Consider the following 14,880-nt stretch of genomic DNA (forward strand, 5'->3'; position numbering starts at 1 on the left):
AAATGTTTTTTTTTTTTTTTCTTTCTTAATGATCAATGCTGTGAAGGTCAGGAGGTGCAATAAAGTAGCTTAACCCTACTGTTACTAATGTTAAAATTGGGTCTTCATTTTAATTATTTATAGAAAAATAGTCACAATTTCAACCTGATCACGTTTTAATACCATCCTCAATGTTTTTTTAAAGATAAAAGTAGGAAATAGGCTGTCAATCTTAAAATGCCTACCGGTTGGCAATAGATGGATGAGCAAAGCCTGCCTTCTGAGCCTCCTCTGCTGCATCAATCTTCTCCTTGCTCAGATTTTCCTCCTCAGCTGCATCACCTCCTCTTCATCCTGCTGGTAAAGCTGACCAACGACCGAAGCAACAGCAACATTGCTCGTATCGCTCATTTTGCTTCTACAAAGTGCTGATTTTTAAAGAAGATTCAATCGCCTCTACAACTACAACAATTACAACTCCCCACAAAGAAATTCCCGCTATTGCTGGTTTTATACCCACAGTTCTGTAATTATGTTAGATATTTTTTAGAAATTAATAAAAAAAAAAAACGTTTTCAATAAGATATGATGGTGTAGTGTATAAATAGTTTTGAACGTTAAAGGAATGCTCAAGCGCTGTGGGTGTGATGACGTCACGAGTATACTTCTGTTCCAATGCACAATACGTGCTGCGTGCTCGCGTTCTCGTCAAGTCCGATCTTCCTGTGTTCTTACCGAGAACAGACTTCACGAGAACGCGAGTACGGACTCGCGTTCTCGTGAATTGAGAAACGGTCCTGGACTTCTGAGGGTTTGGAGGAGTGTGAGGAGAAGAGCTGAAGAGAGTGTGGAGAGGTGTGCTGTGACTTTTATCTGTCGGAAGTGGTCACAGCTGACGTCCTGCTGAGAGAGAGAAGGTGCCGTCCTTTCGGCCTGTCTCCTGATGTTTGCAGCCAGATAGAATTCTTTTGTCAAACTCTTCCACTGTTCAGTCTGACCTCAATTAATTTTTCATGGCGGTGATATAGCATAACAAGTTTTAGACTACAGTTTGCCTAATAAATCTGAGCCTTGGCTAAACCACCACACAGGGACACTCAGGCGTGAGGGCCGTCAAGCTGAGCGCAGATGGAAAAAGGACAAACTGAAGGTTTCATTTCTGATATTAAAGGACGACTGGCAAAATGATCAAATATTAAAATGTTAAGAGAAAACATTTCTCAGATATCATCCTAGCAAACCTCCACAACCCTCGTGTCTTGTTTAGGACTATTGAAATGAAATGTTTCCCAGAAAAAAGTGATTGATGCATCTCCTGCTGTGAAAATGTTCTTAATTTTTTCATTGAGAAGATCACAACAACTAGAGCTTCTATTTCACATTCTGGTTTGACCCATCAACCCCTGTTACTGCTCTGCTGTTTTTAATCAGTTTGTGCCTGTGACTCTGGCTTTTTTTAATTAGGTTATAAGGAGTTTAAAGCCTCCATATGATGCTGTTCCTCCTCGATTTTTCAAGGAGGTCTTTCCAACCCTGGGCCACTATAGGCCTAATCTAACTATAGGCTGATTTCTAAGCTTCCCTTTATCTCAAAAATTATTTAGAAAATGGTTTATGATCAACTGATGGCATTTTTGGAAGAGCATGATATTTTAGAGGTTTCCAAACACAGAGGTTTAAAATGTTACACAGCACTGAAGGGTTTTTAATGATATTTTCTTAGCTACAGATTCTGGTGACTGTGTGATTCTTGTACTTTTGGACTTAACTGGTGCTTCTGATACAGTAGACCACAACATTTTACTTTCTCGTCTGGCACAGTGGATTGGCATCAGGGATATGCCAATGGATTGATTTAAATCATATTTAGAAAACCGAACTTTCTGTGTCTCTCTTAGTGATTATAAGTCTTCCTCTGCTACCCTATTGTGTGGGGTGCCACAGGGCTCAGTTTTGGGCCCACTTCTCTTTGCCCTTTATCTACTCCCGCTTGGCTCCATAATGAGGAAGCATGGTGTCCATTTCCATTGTTATGCTGATAACAGTCAAATTTATATTCCCTTAAGCAAAAAACGCGGGAACTCTATTAGCGTGCTGTTAAATTGCCTTGTAGACCTAAAGACCTGGATGGCCCTTAACTTCTTGAAATTCAATGTGAGTAAGACCGAGGTCATGGTTTTTAGCAGCACGTCTGAGGTTCCCTTCACTGAGCTAGGTCACCTAGCCCAGTATAGGAAGTCACTTATCACAAACCTTGGTGTCAGAGTGGATGCTGATCTTAAAATTCGATAGCTAGATAAACTAGATAAAAGATTAACTGTGAAGAAAAGTTTCTTTCAGTTAAGACAGTTGGCCAAAATAAAGCCCATTCTCTCCAGAGATCTTTTAGAGACCGTAATCCACTACCCGGCTGGATTACTGTAACGCACTTTATTTGGGGCTTAGTGCCTCCAACATTGCAAAATGCTGCGGCACATCACTCGTAAGTATGAGCACATTACCCCCATTTTAGCCTCATTACACTGGCTCCCTGTACATTTGAGGATTCATTTTAAAGTTCTTTTATTTGTTTTTAAGTCTCTCCATGGTCTTGCTCCATCTTAGCTTTCTGAGTTGCTGCACCTTCATGCACCCTCCCATCCCGATTCCATTATATCTCCAGATAGGGGCTACAGCGACATTCTGGAATCCGTAGATAAGAAGCTAACTAGCCTGGATGCTTGTCTTGCCTTGGTAGAATTTAAAGCTCTGAGAGAGTCGCTGCTCAACTAGCTTCTGTCACATCTGAGAATGAATCGTTGAGGAAAGAAGTCAGGAAAGTCATTGATAGGATGATTTAGCTGTCTGGGGAAAATGGCAAGATGAAAGAGTCCATTCTTGATATTGTGGCCTGAAGTATGAGAGATAACCTTGTCTTTGCCGGTACCCCTGCAGCAGCTTATATTTCCAGGAGATGAGGTAAAAAAAACCATCACCTTCCACTGCATTCACCGGCTTGGAGGTAAGAAGCCCAATAAAACCTGGCCTTGGCCAATTGTAGCTAAATTCGAGCATTACAAGCAGCTCAGAAGTCGGTGCAGGGGGCTGTGAGGAACGGATTTCAGTGTCAATGACCAGTCTACCTAGTTCGGTTTCTGCTGAGTGGGTGTTTTACTGCCACAGTGCAAATGCACGCAATGTTATAAGTTTAGGAACTGAAACAAAAATAGTTTCCTTGCTAGTTTTCTTGTCTGGGTTTTAGGCATTAATTGTTATGTTCTGTGTTTGTATGTAGCGTTACCTGGTCCCCCAGCTGCGCACTCTCTGTGGACTGAGTGAGGAGAAGGCCTCCATCTCATCAGATGCCCTTGGTCTGCTCATCAGGCAGTACTGTAGAGAGTCTGGAGTGAGAAACCTGCAGAAACAGATAGAGAAGGTAAAACATCTTAAACACCCAAAAATCTTAGGAAGAAAAATTGTGTTTAAGAGCTTCATTCTTTTTTTCTACACACTGACACAGTTTCATAAGGTTTTCATGGCAATATCATATATTATCATATTCCTGTGGAATATGACTTTAAAGCTCCTGTGAACTTCTCTTCCTGTTTTATAGAGAACAGACTTATTTTTCGGTCATTTTAGTACAGAGCTTTACTCTCCTCTAATAATACCATCTTAATATTTAGGTTGTTAAGGTTATTATATTAGAAGAGCTCCTAAATCTTTGATGAATAAGTGTTGCTATTACACACAGCTGACAACATAACACATGACCTGCTTTGAACTTGTCAAAAACAATGCTCTTTGCTCCTACATCTTCATTTAATTATGAAAAAGACCAAATATACATTTAAGAGAAATGGAGAACTCAAACAAGGTGATTACCAATCATCTGCAAATTTTCCAGCTAAAGGATTGTGAATAGCTCAGGTTTTGTTTGATCAGTGAAGGGTATTTTTGGTAGGACTATGAGGTACTGTGCATGTGCTGAAGATAATGTTTTTATTCTTGTAACTTGTTCTTTTGTCCTGCAGTTGATATAACTGATTCTAGCATATTCCCAAGCCTTACGCTCACACTGAGTTATGAGCAAAGCTAGGGTATGGATCCCTTAGCATACTTGGAAACTGTCTGAAGCTACAGACAGGATTCCAAATAATGGGAGGCAAAAGATTGTGCATATAGCTGGAACTGTAGTCTGCATGAGGAGGGCTGAAATAAAATCTTCCCTCTGGCTAGAGCTTGACTCCCTGGGAATATATGTTAGGCCCATGGTAACAAATCTTGGTTTTAAGACAGACAATTTTAAACTTGACAGTCAAATAAAGGCCAGGTTGGAGTCAGGATTTTATCATTTGAGAAAAATATAAAAAATGAAAGCTATCCTTCCAAGGAAACAGTTGGAAACAATAATCCACGCTTTTATTTCATCGTGGTTTGATCCCTTTATCTAGGAGTCAGCTAGTCTTCACTTGCTTGGCTGCAGCTGGTGCAATAAGCTCCTGTACTTAATAGAAACATCTAAAAGGGAGCATATTACTTTGGTGCTGCGTTCTCTTGATTGACTCCCAGTGTGTTTTAGAGTTCATTTTAAAATCTTTCCGTTGGTTTTTAAGGTCTTAAATAACTTGGCCCCACCCTACTTGGTAGAGCTTCTCCACCGCTACACCTCTAATTGGTCTCTTAGGTCCACTGACCAGTTGCTCCGGGTGGTTCCCAGCTCAACTCGGAAGCTCAAAGTAGACAGGGCTTTCTCTATTGGGGCCCTGAACTTATGGAACACTCTACCCATGCATATTCACTGTCCATTTTTAAAACTCGTTTGAATACTTCTACTTACTGCCCTTCAACCCAACTGAGATTTGATTTTGCCTCCTATTAGGTGTTTCGAAAAGTGGCATTTCATATTGTGAGTGGAGCACAGGACTCTGTGGCAGTCACACCCGAAAATCTGGCCGATTATGTGGGTAAACCCATTTTCACAGTGGATCGCATGTATGACATCACCCCACCAGGAGTGGTCATGGGCCTGGCATGGACGGCTCTGGGTGAGAGAAGGCACGCCAGCTACAATGCATTCAGCACGGATAAAGTCTAATCTGACCGTCTGCCTTTTGATTTGTCCACTGTGTAGGAGGTTCCACGCTATTCATTGAGACTTCACTCCGCCGACCACTTGAGGGGGCAGAACCTAAAGGAGAGGGTTCGTTAGAGGTTACAGGTCAGTAACTGTACAGTAATATAAATATAAAACATCTATATTAAAAGGTGTCAGTGATGATTTAAATTGAAACCTATGTCGACAGATCACATAGAAGTTGGATTTTCTTTCACTGATGTCAAATTCTGTTTTTCTGGCTTATACGCTTTATATTATTTTGTCTGTTGGATTTTTTTTTTATCTTATGACTCTAATTTGTTGGACCTGTGATCAGAATTTTATGGAAGCATTTAACTGCCAGACCTGATGAATAAATTTAGGAGAAGAACCTCGTTATAATGAGTTATATCGTAAGAACAAGAAAGTTTCTCATAAGGAGATATAGTTTTCATAGTTTTCATGAGATGATCTTTTCCTGATTTTTATTCGTTTCAGGCACTAATATTTGTCCTGTCAACAAATTCTTTCACCTGAGCTACAGATCGCTGCAACTTCTCCAGAGTTACCAAGGGTAAAGGCTGTTTCTCTGAGTGATACCCTGTCAGCCTAAACTGACTTATCGTACTACTTTCTTTAACGTCCGTGCAGTATGCCCCGCGTAGTCGCAAACCTTCCCCGGCGCACGGAGTGGAAGCTTTTGGTCGCTCAGAGAAATAAAAACGACGAGCATAAACCAGGTTAAACTTTTCTACTGAGACCGTTATCTTTTTAGCCTTTTAAAAGGTTTAGGAGTCATTAATGACCACAGACGTACCTGTACATGTCCTAACTAGGGCTCTCATAAACTGTTATTTTAATAAATGATTATTCTATTGATTATTCGGACAATTAATCGTGTAATTGATAAAAATTTACACATTCTGCAGATTCTTATGAAGCAGAGAGTGATGAAGTACTTAGTGACATTGATGGGAGTTCCGTGGAGCTATCATCATCTGATAGCTATTTGAATTTTTTAGAAGAGTTTCTTGACAGAAACCGGACTTTTGACGGAATCCAGCGTACCCATTTGCAGTGCAAACTCAGTCGGGTCCAACAGTATATATATACACGTGTGTGTGTGTGTGTGTGCGCGCGCTCCGCCGCAGCACGGCTTTGCCGGCGCTGCAGCGGAGCGCGCACACACACACAGCGGAGGAGAGATCGCTGAAGTGACTTAAGTTATATATTTGCCCTCTAGTAAATAGGGCAGGTGGTCATTATTGTATAAATATTAAAATATAAAAGCGTTCCAGCACATGCTGGGGCGGAGGGATACCACATCACATGTGGTATCCCTCCGCCCCTCTGCTCGGTGACCATCCCCGCAAATTCTAAATAAAAAATTCTAAAATAAAAAATAACTTACCGAAAATCCTCGCTCTCATGTCATGTTCAAAAGATTCTTCTTCAAAATGGTCGCTGCATATGACGTGTTTTCTCTCTGGCCAGAAGTTAGATGGCAAATCCGTTCTTTTCAAGTTGGCAATCCAGCGCCGAGCCCGGTGGCTCATGAATCGGGAAGTTGAAATAAGCAATGTTTTTTCCACTTTTACCAGTTGTGTTGGAACATCCGATGGCCATGCACGCGGGCATTGTTGCTTCAGCAATAGCTCTTGGGAATGTCAGCGGTGAAATCCTCTGGAAATCCGAAAAAATTGTTGATGATCGCAGCTATGTAGAACGGCTCCTATTGACTTTGCATGGAAAGCGGAGAGAAATGCTGTCGCCGCTTCCGCTTTTCCACGCCCCAGGATGTGATGTCAAACGCCCCTTACTGCCCAAATATGGGCAGTAATGTCAGCCCCCATACACAGTGATTCAGACGACAATTTATGTTTTTATTTTCTTATTGATTAAAGATAAGTTCATTAAATAACCACAAATGTATTAGTTTTAGTTATAGCTAAAGATACCCTGATTTTTCCTTGTTGACCGGACTTCCCCTTTAAACTAGAAACCAGATGCTTTAATTTCGCCTGTTTTTAATTTCGCCTCATTTTATAGGACACAGGGTTTCCCCAGAACTTGGGCTAATCTTTGCAGTAGGTGTCTTGATAGGTTGAAGGGGGTGTTCGGTTAAGTGTGCCCGGGGGGATTTTTAACAAAATATTGCTTTTTCACCATTAAAAACAGCAGCAGTATAGTGTTGTACCAGACAAGTATAAGTTCAGTAACCAAAGTAAGGAGAACATGATTTCTAATTGTGATGGCAGAAGTATCCAGTCAGTAGCTTTTCGGTTTTACCTTTAGAAACATTGATCCATTATTTGGTGGATATAAAGGCTGCTGATCTTCAGGCGACTGCGAGCAGCAACAGAGAACCATGCAGGGTACAGGCCTCCCTGCAGCACTGTAACAATGCAGAGGTTGCTGTCAGCAATACCTGTTGGCTGGTAATCTGTAACGCCGACATTGGCACTGCCGTCTGTTGTCATGCAAACCACGCAGTCTGTTTGTACTAAGACTGATCTAGACTTAGGTTAAATCAGCTGGTTTGGAAGTGGCCTTTTTTTGTTGAATGATGGCAGTATGCTGGTGAAAACAGAAAACAAGTCCAGTTGCTTTGTTTTTTACCTTTTTTTTTGGAATGATGGCAGTAATTGTCTAAACTTTCTTTTACTCAACAAAACTGCTGACAAACACAAGACTGTTGGATTTTGCTTGGAAATCAAAGGCCACCGCAGAACAACAGACTCTCTAACAGCCAAACCAGTGCTGCAAATCCTCTAAAGCTACATGTCCACTGGAGGTGGAAATGCCCTGTGTGGCTTTAAGGGGGGACAAATGGACCCCTGGTAGGAAGGCAGAGTTTTGGGATGAACCCTGAACTAAAGGGGGAGTTTTGTTGTGGATGGATGCTAAACTTTCTTTAGCCAAACACATCTAGACCCAGCAACCCTTGGTGAATGCCACTGTTTTATAGAGTTTGCATTCAACTGCTTTGATAAAATCCGCAAATCTTTGGCGTAAATGTTTAATCAAATGAAGCTTGAACGTCCACTTTGAGCTTCACCACAGATACGCCAACAGTAGCAATCTTCTGACTTTTTAAGAGATTTTAACCTGTACAGGGTTTCCGTGGGTCATTAAAAAGCATTAAGTCATTCAATAACTTTTTTTAAATTAGGGCCTTAATTGTCTTTAAAGGTATACTATGCAACGGGGGTTGATTTTTCCAGCGAGGCTCCCCCCAGAGGGCGAAAGTAAAAGTGCATTATCGTAAAGATGCTCAGCTGTTCTGGTTTCTCCTTCAAGTCAGGCGTGGTTGTTCTGAGCTTAGCAGACAGGCGAACGCAACGAAAAGTGGAAAAAACAGCAGTACAAACAATGACTAACACAGTGAAAGTATGAACATCATGCTTCCCGCAGCGCTATCTTGGCCGCCGCCGCCTCGCCAGTTTTATTATTATTATAATTATTATTATTATTATTTTTTTATTTTTTTTGGTCTGTGGGGGAAATACCGCACTTGCAATTGCAAGAGCTCTCGGCCCGCACCCACAGGCTCAGAAGTCTTGCTTTACAGTGAGAACTCCATGTGTTTTTGCCCTGCCATTCACTATATGCACGCGCGAAAGCAACAACAAAGAACCGCGCGTTAACGTCAAATAAACATGCAAGCATATCGAGTTTTATTATTATTATTATTATTATTATTTTATGTTGGCGAGACGCTACCGCCACCGCCTCGCCAAGCCGCGGCCGCCGCGGTAGCGTCTCGCCAACATATAAAAAAAATAATAATAATAATAGTAATAATAATAAAACTCGATATGCTTGCATGTTTATTTGACGTTAACACGCGGTTCTTTGTTGTTGCTTTCGCGCGTGCATATAGTGAATGGCAGGGCAAAAACACATGGAGTTCTCGCCGTAAAGCGAGACTTCTGTGTGTGCGGGCTGAGAGCTCCTGCAATTGCAAGTGCGGTATTTCCCCCACAGACCACCAGGGCGGCCTAGAAAACCTTTGTTCGACCTGAAATGACTCATTTAATCATCCAAAACGGTATGGAACACATTAACTGAAAAATGTTGCATAGTATGCCTTTAATAGGCAATTATTTTTTTCTGAAAAAATACGTTCATAAAAACAGTTTCGTCAGATATATTATACCAGATATAACTGATTTGGCGTGTTTGTGGGGAACCAAACACGCTGAACTGCTTCCGGTTTATCGGAAATGTTCGGAAAAGAGCTAGAGAATGGGAAAATGCAAATTTCAACAAAAGTGGATGGAAAACGAGGAATTGGGGACATGGCTGCAGCCTGTCGACGGTAAGGATGACGAAGGATTTTGCCGTGTTTGTAAAAAAAAAATTAAGCTTTGCATAATGAGTGTCAATGCTTCACGATCTCACATGAAGTCTGACAGGCAGTGGTGTAGTCCAGGGTGTACGCGGGTATACGGTGCATACCCACTTTTTTTTCAGTCAGCATTGCCTATACCCACTTCTGGAGCGATATTTGTGTCTTTTGTTTGAGCGCGCAGTGAGACAGGTATTCAGCGCTTAAATATCACCCGCGCTCAAAACCTGATTTGAGTGTGGTTGCTTGCACTCGCGACCTGCTCCTTTCACGCTCAATGCCAGCTGTGCACTCGCTCGGCTGTTTCTCCCAAAGACATAATATATAATGTCTATGGTTTCTTCACTCGCTCGACTCTGAAGAATCGGGTGCGCGGGCCCTTTTTATATTCTCTCATAGCAACGAGATAACATTGCTAGGGCCGGTGGTTTCACTGACCATGTTGCATGCTGGGAGATGTGGTCTGTCACGTCATAAAATGGCATAACAGTGGAGAGGAATAACGGGAGTTTGTCTAAATTAATTGATACCCTGTGAAAACGGGGCTGTCACTGTATAATGAAAAGTTTATACATACTCTTGGTACTCTTCAGATCGTATAAGGCTTTTGCCCTTTTGCCTTTCCGTGGAGAGGAATGACGGGAGATTGTCTCAATTTATTAATGCTTTGTGAAAACGGGGCTTTTACTGTATAATAAAAAGTTAGGATAGTCACACCATCACTTTTTAATAAACAAATTTAATAATAAGAAATAATTTATAATAATAATAATAATCTAAATGTGTGTATGGAAAGTAGGGGGACTTCCGGTGCGGGACTTCCGCAGGAAGTGGAAGGCGGGGCAGTGGGGGGTTAATAAATAATCCATCAACTCAATCAATTAAATATTCATTTAAAACATTTAAATATTCATGTTTTTTCAGAGGCAGAAGTGTATTTATGTGGAACGTTTGTTAATATGTGATCAACCAACAATGATTTTCTGGGACTTTGGTGTTTGGTCTGGTAGGAATAATAACTAACAGTATTATTGGAACTAAATTGGAACTGTAGTATTTGCCAACAGTTCCAATTTAGATCACCAGAATAATAACAGTCCAGAAATTTGCTGTACCAAAGATGGAAGTGCTTCTTGTGGCTGAGGGAGTTTTGTAACAGCTAACTACTGGAATGTGTTGAGATTCAGAGATATGCAAATCTACTGCTAGGAATTCAAACTGTTTTGCCACAACATTGGATAGAATCAATTTTGGCTGCAATTTGGTTTTTATATAAACTACCGCCCCCGCTACCCCTTTTTGGTCTATCCGTTCTAAAAAATATATTATAATCGTTAATAGAAACCTCCTTGTTCTGTATAGACTTGGATGAATAAAACCAGGGCCATTTCTAGCTTTAAAATTTGGCAATATAGCAAAAGCACAATTTACATCAGGCTTAGGGTTTGATGCAACATTTCAGTTTTCTTTTTAAGCAGAAATTTGAGGTCACAAACGACAAGTGGTTTATGGAAAATGTAAAATAATCTTGAAGAGTCATAATACCAGCCAAACACCCTTAAGTTCAAGCAGTTTACAAAGAACAAGAGAGTAGGATCTGAAAGAAAACCACTGTGATTTCCACTCAAGTCATGGTCATTCAGCAAAAGAAAGTGAAGTTTCTGTGTTGCCTAGTGTCCTCATGAGTCTTTCAACGTCCAGCTCCAAGCCCTGGCATACAATACTGCAAGAGGCAATAGAATTTCAGACTTCGTTCTCATCAATTATGGCCATTTATAGGGATAAATCTGAATCAGATCGATCTGGAGCTTCACCAGCTCCATTAGCAGCAGAAGATCCTGGGCCTGATGGTAGCCGCTACCGGGCATGGCAGTGGAAGCTCCCAGAAATAGCAGCTGCTGGGCCTAGTGATAGAATCTCCTGAACCTGGTGGTGGTTTGTTGGTTAGCCCAGGGTCCAGGAGGATGTAGCAGGCTTTGGCCAAATATCCCGTGCTCCTGGGGGATTTAGCAGGTTCATGACTGCAAATGTAGCAGAGCATCTAAAAGCAAAATTCTCCAATACTTGTAAAAAGACTTCAATAAAAACAGCAGCTGCAACTTTTAAAAATGCAGAAGTGCAAAAACATCCATTAAAACCAACTTAACCCGGAGAGACACTGATGCTGCTACATGGTCTCAAGATTGAGGCAAACAAGAAAAATTCAATTCAGTTTAATCAGACACATTCCAAGACAATTAAATCCCTTCCAATTCCACTTATATTTGCAAAACAAAAACCTGAAGGAGAACATCAGAGTAGATGACAGCAATTAGGACTGACATGGATCTTATTTATGAGTGAAGCTCAAAGCACAGAGCTCAGTTTACAGATGTAGCAAACCGGTGACAAACATATTCCACTTCCTCTCATCCAGTCTATAATCTGCATTTATGACGTCTGCAGTTAGCATCAGCCTCAGTTCAACTAATCAGCTTTTTAATAAGTTCTTTCTCCACCACGTTTAATACCGGACGGAGCATGTGTAAAGTCTGTAAACACCAGCAATGTGTGGAGCAGAGTTCACAGCAGCTGTCACCACACTGGAGGTACAGGCTCTGCTTTGAGTGATTTCTATGGATCTGAGGCTGAGAAAAGTTGTCCTGTTGTTGCAGCAGTGATGTAACCATGCAGGTAATTTAACATGTAAAACAGCGAATGTCCGTGTTTGTCTGGCTCTGCGTCTACTCAAAACGACTCCAGTCTTGGAGCGTTGGTCCTACCTAGAAGGACTCAATAAGTCCATGTTCTTTTTTTTATCAAACCATATGTTGAAAGATCCATTTTAAAGATATCTACTCCTCTGCAGGTCAACTGGGCGATGTTATGAAGGAAAGCGCAAAGATTGCTTCAACATTTGCCAGAGCCTTCCTCATGACCAAGGAACCAGGGAATAACTTCCTGGTCAACTCCCATCTGCACCTGCATGTTCCTGAGGTAAATGGGGATGGTTTTATTTCATCCCAAGCTGCTCATGTTCAATTCTTCCACATAAGACAAGTTCTTACATAGGCTCACACACAGCATGAGCGCTTCCAAAGTGGGGTCTGCAAAAAGGGTCATGTAGTCAGTGGCAGCTCTTCCCACTGCTCCAGGGTTGACCCAGGTCACTCAGCTACTCAGAGTGGGAGTGGGGCTCCCACTAACAAAAGATAAGCCATGATCATTCAGCAGTAAAGGCTATAATCAATGATTGTGACTCACTTTCTAATTTCTATAGAGTCAGAGGAAAGTTCCTGGAAAGGTGCAGCTGTAACACACTTTAAAGGGATTTCACTGGCAGGCTACATTGTTCTGGCCTTCTAAGTGACTGTAGGGGGGAAGAGAGGAAAGACAGCTGTTCAGGATCATACACTGTAATCATTTCACTGTGTTTACAGTTTAAAACTAAACTTTATGCCATTCATAGATCTTTAGATAAAGCCTGAGAAGGGTGTCCCGAAAAAGCAGAAACAGCACATACGTAGCATTACCTAATTCCTTCTAAATCTGTTAAGCATCCACAGTGATTGTGGATTTTATTTGTGCCTCAGAACATAAATGTGTTGAATAATAGCCAGAGATCATTTAAATCTATTACTGGTAGTGTTAGCAGGAAAAAGGAGCTGTAAATGAGTTTAAGCTAATATGACTGAATTATAATGTTACACAAATTCTGTCTGTTCAAAATGCTTAGCACTCCCCTCCACAACACTCCATCTAACAGTTGTTGGTGAATGACTAAAATGTCACTTTTCTATCAGTGGATTTTTCTGGGGTAGATTCTCACCCTGGTAAATATGGTTGAAGTAAGGGGGGTGATTAATGGTCACATGATCAAATTGGTTTTTGTTGTCGAGAAACATGCTAATCTGTGTGCTGTGTATCTGTCTGGTTGCCTTTGCTCACTGTTTTCACTGTCTGATGTTCTGGCAGAAAGAGACCTCCATGACATACTGATGCACAACAATGTCAACTAAATGTATGTGTCAATTTGACTCTTACAGGGAGCAACTCCCAAGGATGGACCCAGCGCTGGTTGCACTATCGTCACTGCACTGTTGTCCCTGGCAACCAACCGACCAGTGCGTCAGAATGCGGCCATGACTGGGGAGGTGTCGCTAACTGGCAAAATCCTGCCTGTAGGAGGAATCAAAGAGAAAACTATCGCGGTATGAGGCACACAGACCTAAACTGCACATAATATGGTTGTCTCTGTTGCGAGCAGGACAATCAGTTCATCTTGTCACATTGCCACAGCATAACCACTTTTCCCATGACCGTCTGTCGTTGTGTCCTTGCGCAAGACACTTCACCCGAACTGCCTGCTGGCGGTGGTCGGAGGCACACGGTGACCGATGTATGGCAGCCTTGCTTCTGTCTGTCTGCCCCAAGGCCGCTGGCTACTAACATAGCTCACCACCGTCAGGGTGTGAATGACTAGACTGAAGTGCTTTGGGGTCATCAGACTAGTTAAAGCACTATATAAGTACAAGCCATTTACCACAAGTCTGAAAATGCCCTGAACAAGCACACATCGAGATATGGTGCCATAAGTGCTGCTATCCAGAGTCAAATCGTGTCTGTTAGTTCAGAGATATTTGCTTCCAAAATAAAAAACTGTGCGAAAATTGTGTAAAAATTCTCCCGGGCCCGTTTTGAGTTATTTACAGATTCAGAAAGAGTAGACTCTAAGCTTTCCAATTATGTCAAACTTGTGGACGAAGAAGATATGACCATTTGAATGTTGGTACTCTGCAAAGAAGAGTAGTGAGAAAACCGGCCTCAAAGTCTCTTTAGAATCCGCCTTCAGCCAGCGGGGTGAAAACAAAAGCTGTTGATTTGAATTTCTTTGCATACCTTGGAGCAACACCTCCCACCCCTTCAAAAGCCTGTCAATAGAGGGTCTAGAACAACTCACAGCACTATTATTATAATCAAAAAAATTTATAGCACATACAAACAATTAGCAAATTAAGAAATTTAAACAGTTGTCATTTACGAAATTGGTAAATGTTAAACCGTTTTTTTTTTTTATCTCTGCATGTTTTTGTGTCTGCAAGCAACTTTTTTGCTTGTTTTTTTTTAAGGATCTTTTCAAAAAACTTAAGGGCATTTGTTAAGAGAACATTTCTTATTGCCATTAAAATACAAATAAATCCCATGGAGCAACATTCCAGGTATAGCAACAATCAATCTTACAAAAGAAGAGATTATGCATTTCTAGCTCAAAAACCACACTTTAGGCGTTGGTGATTTGCGTGTCTGCTGATTAACCAGGTATGAATAGATATGTTCACACCTATACACTAGATCTTTCGCACTATTTAGCTAAGCATACGGTTAAAACACGAGAAATGTATATTTTTATGTCTTGTACTACATTAAAAACTCTTTATAAAATAATCTGCCACTTAAATCATGTTTGGATATTAAAAATGAAAGGTGGAATTAT

At 41.2% G+C, this 14,880-nt stretch overlaps 1 protein-coding gene across 1 annotated transcript in view; it reads left to right on the forward strand.

Moving 5' to 3' along the window:
- Positions 1 to 14,880, forward strand: part of LOC118559007 (lon protease homolog, mitochondrial-like) — a gene marked incomplete at its 5' end in the record, with an annotated part of 39,632 nt that overhangs the window by 18,541 nt on the left and 6,211 nt on the right. Inside the window, 5 exon segments of the mRNA XM_036129661.1 lie at positions 3,254 to 3,394; positions 4,841 to 5,006; positions 5,093 to 5,179; positions 12,256 to 12,383; positions 13,433 to 13,597. Coding sequence (XP_035985554.1) covers positions 3,254 to 3,394; positions 4,841 to 5,006; positions 5,093 to 5,179; positions 12,256 to 12,383; positions 13,433 to 13,597 — 687 coding nt within the window.

Source organism: Fundulus heteroclitus, unplaced genomic scaffold, assembly GCF_011125445.2.
Source record: "Fundulus heteroclitus isolate FHET01 unplaced genomic scaffold, MU-UCD_Fhet_4.1 scaffold_198, whole genome shotgun sequence".
Classification (NCBI taxonomy): domain Eukaryota; kingdom Metazoa; phylum Chordata; class Actinopteri; order Cyprinodontiformes; family Fundulidae; genus Fundulus; species Fundulus heteroclitus.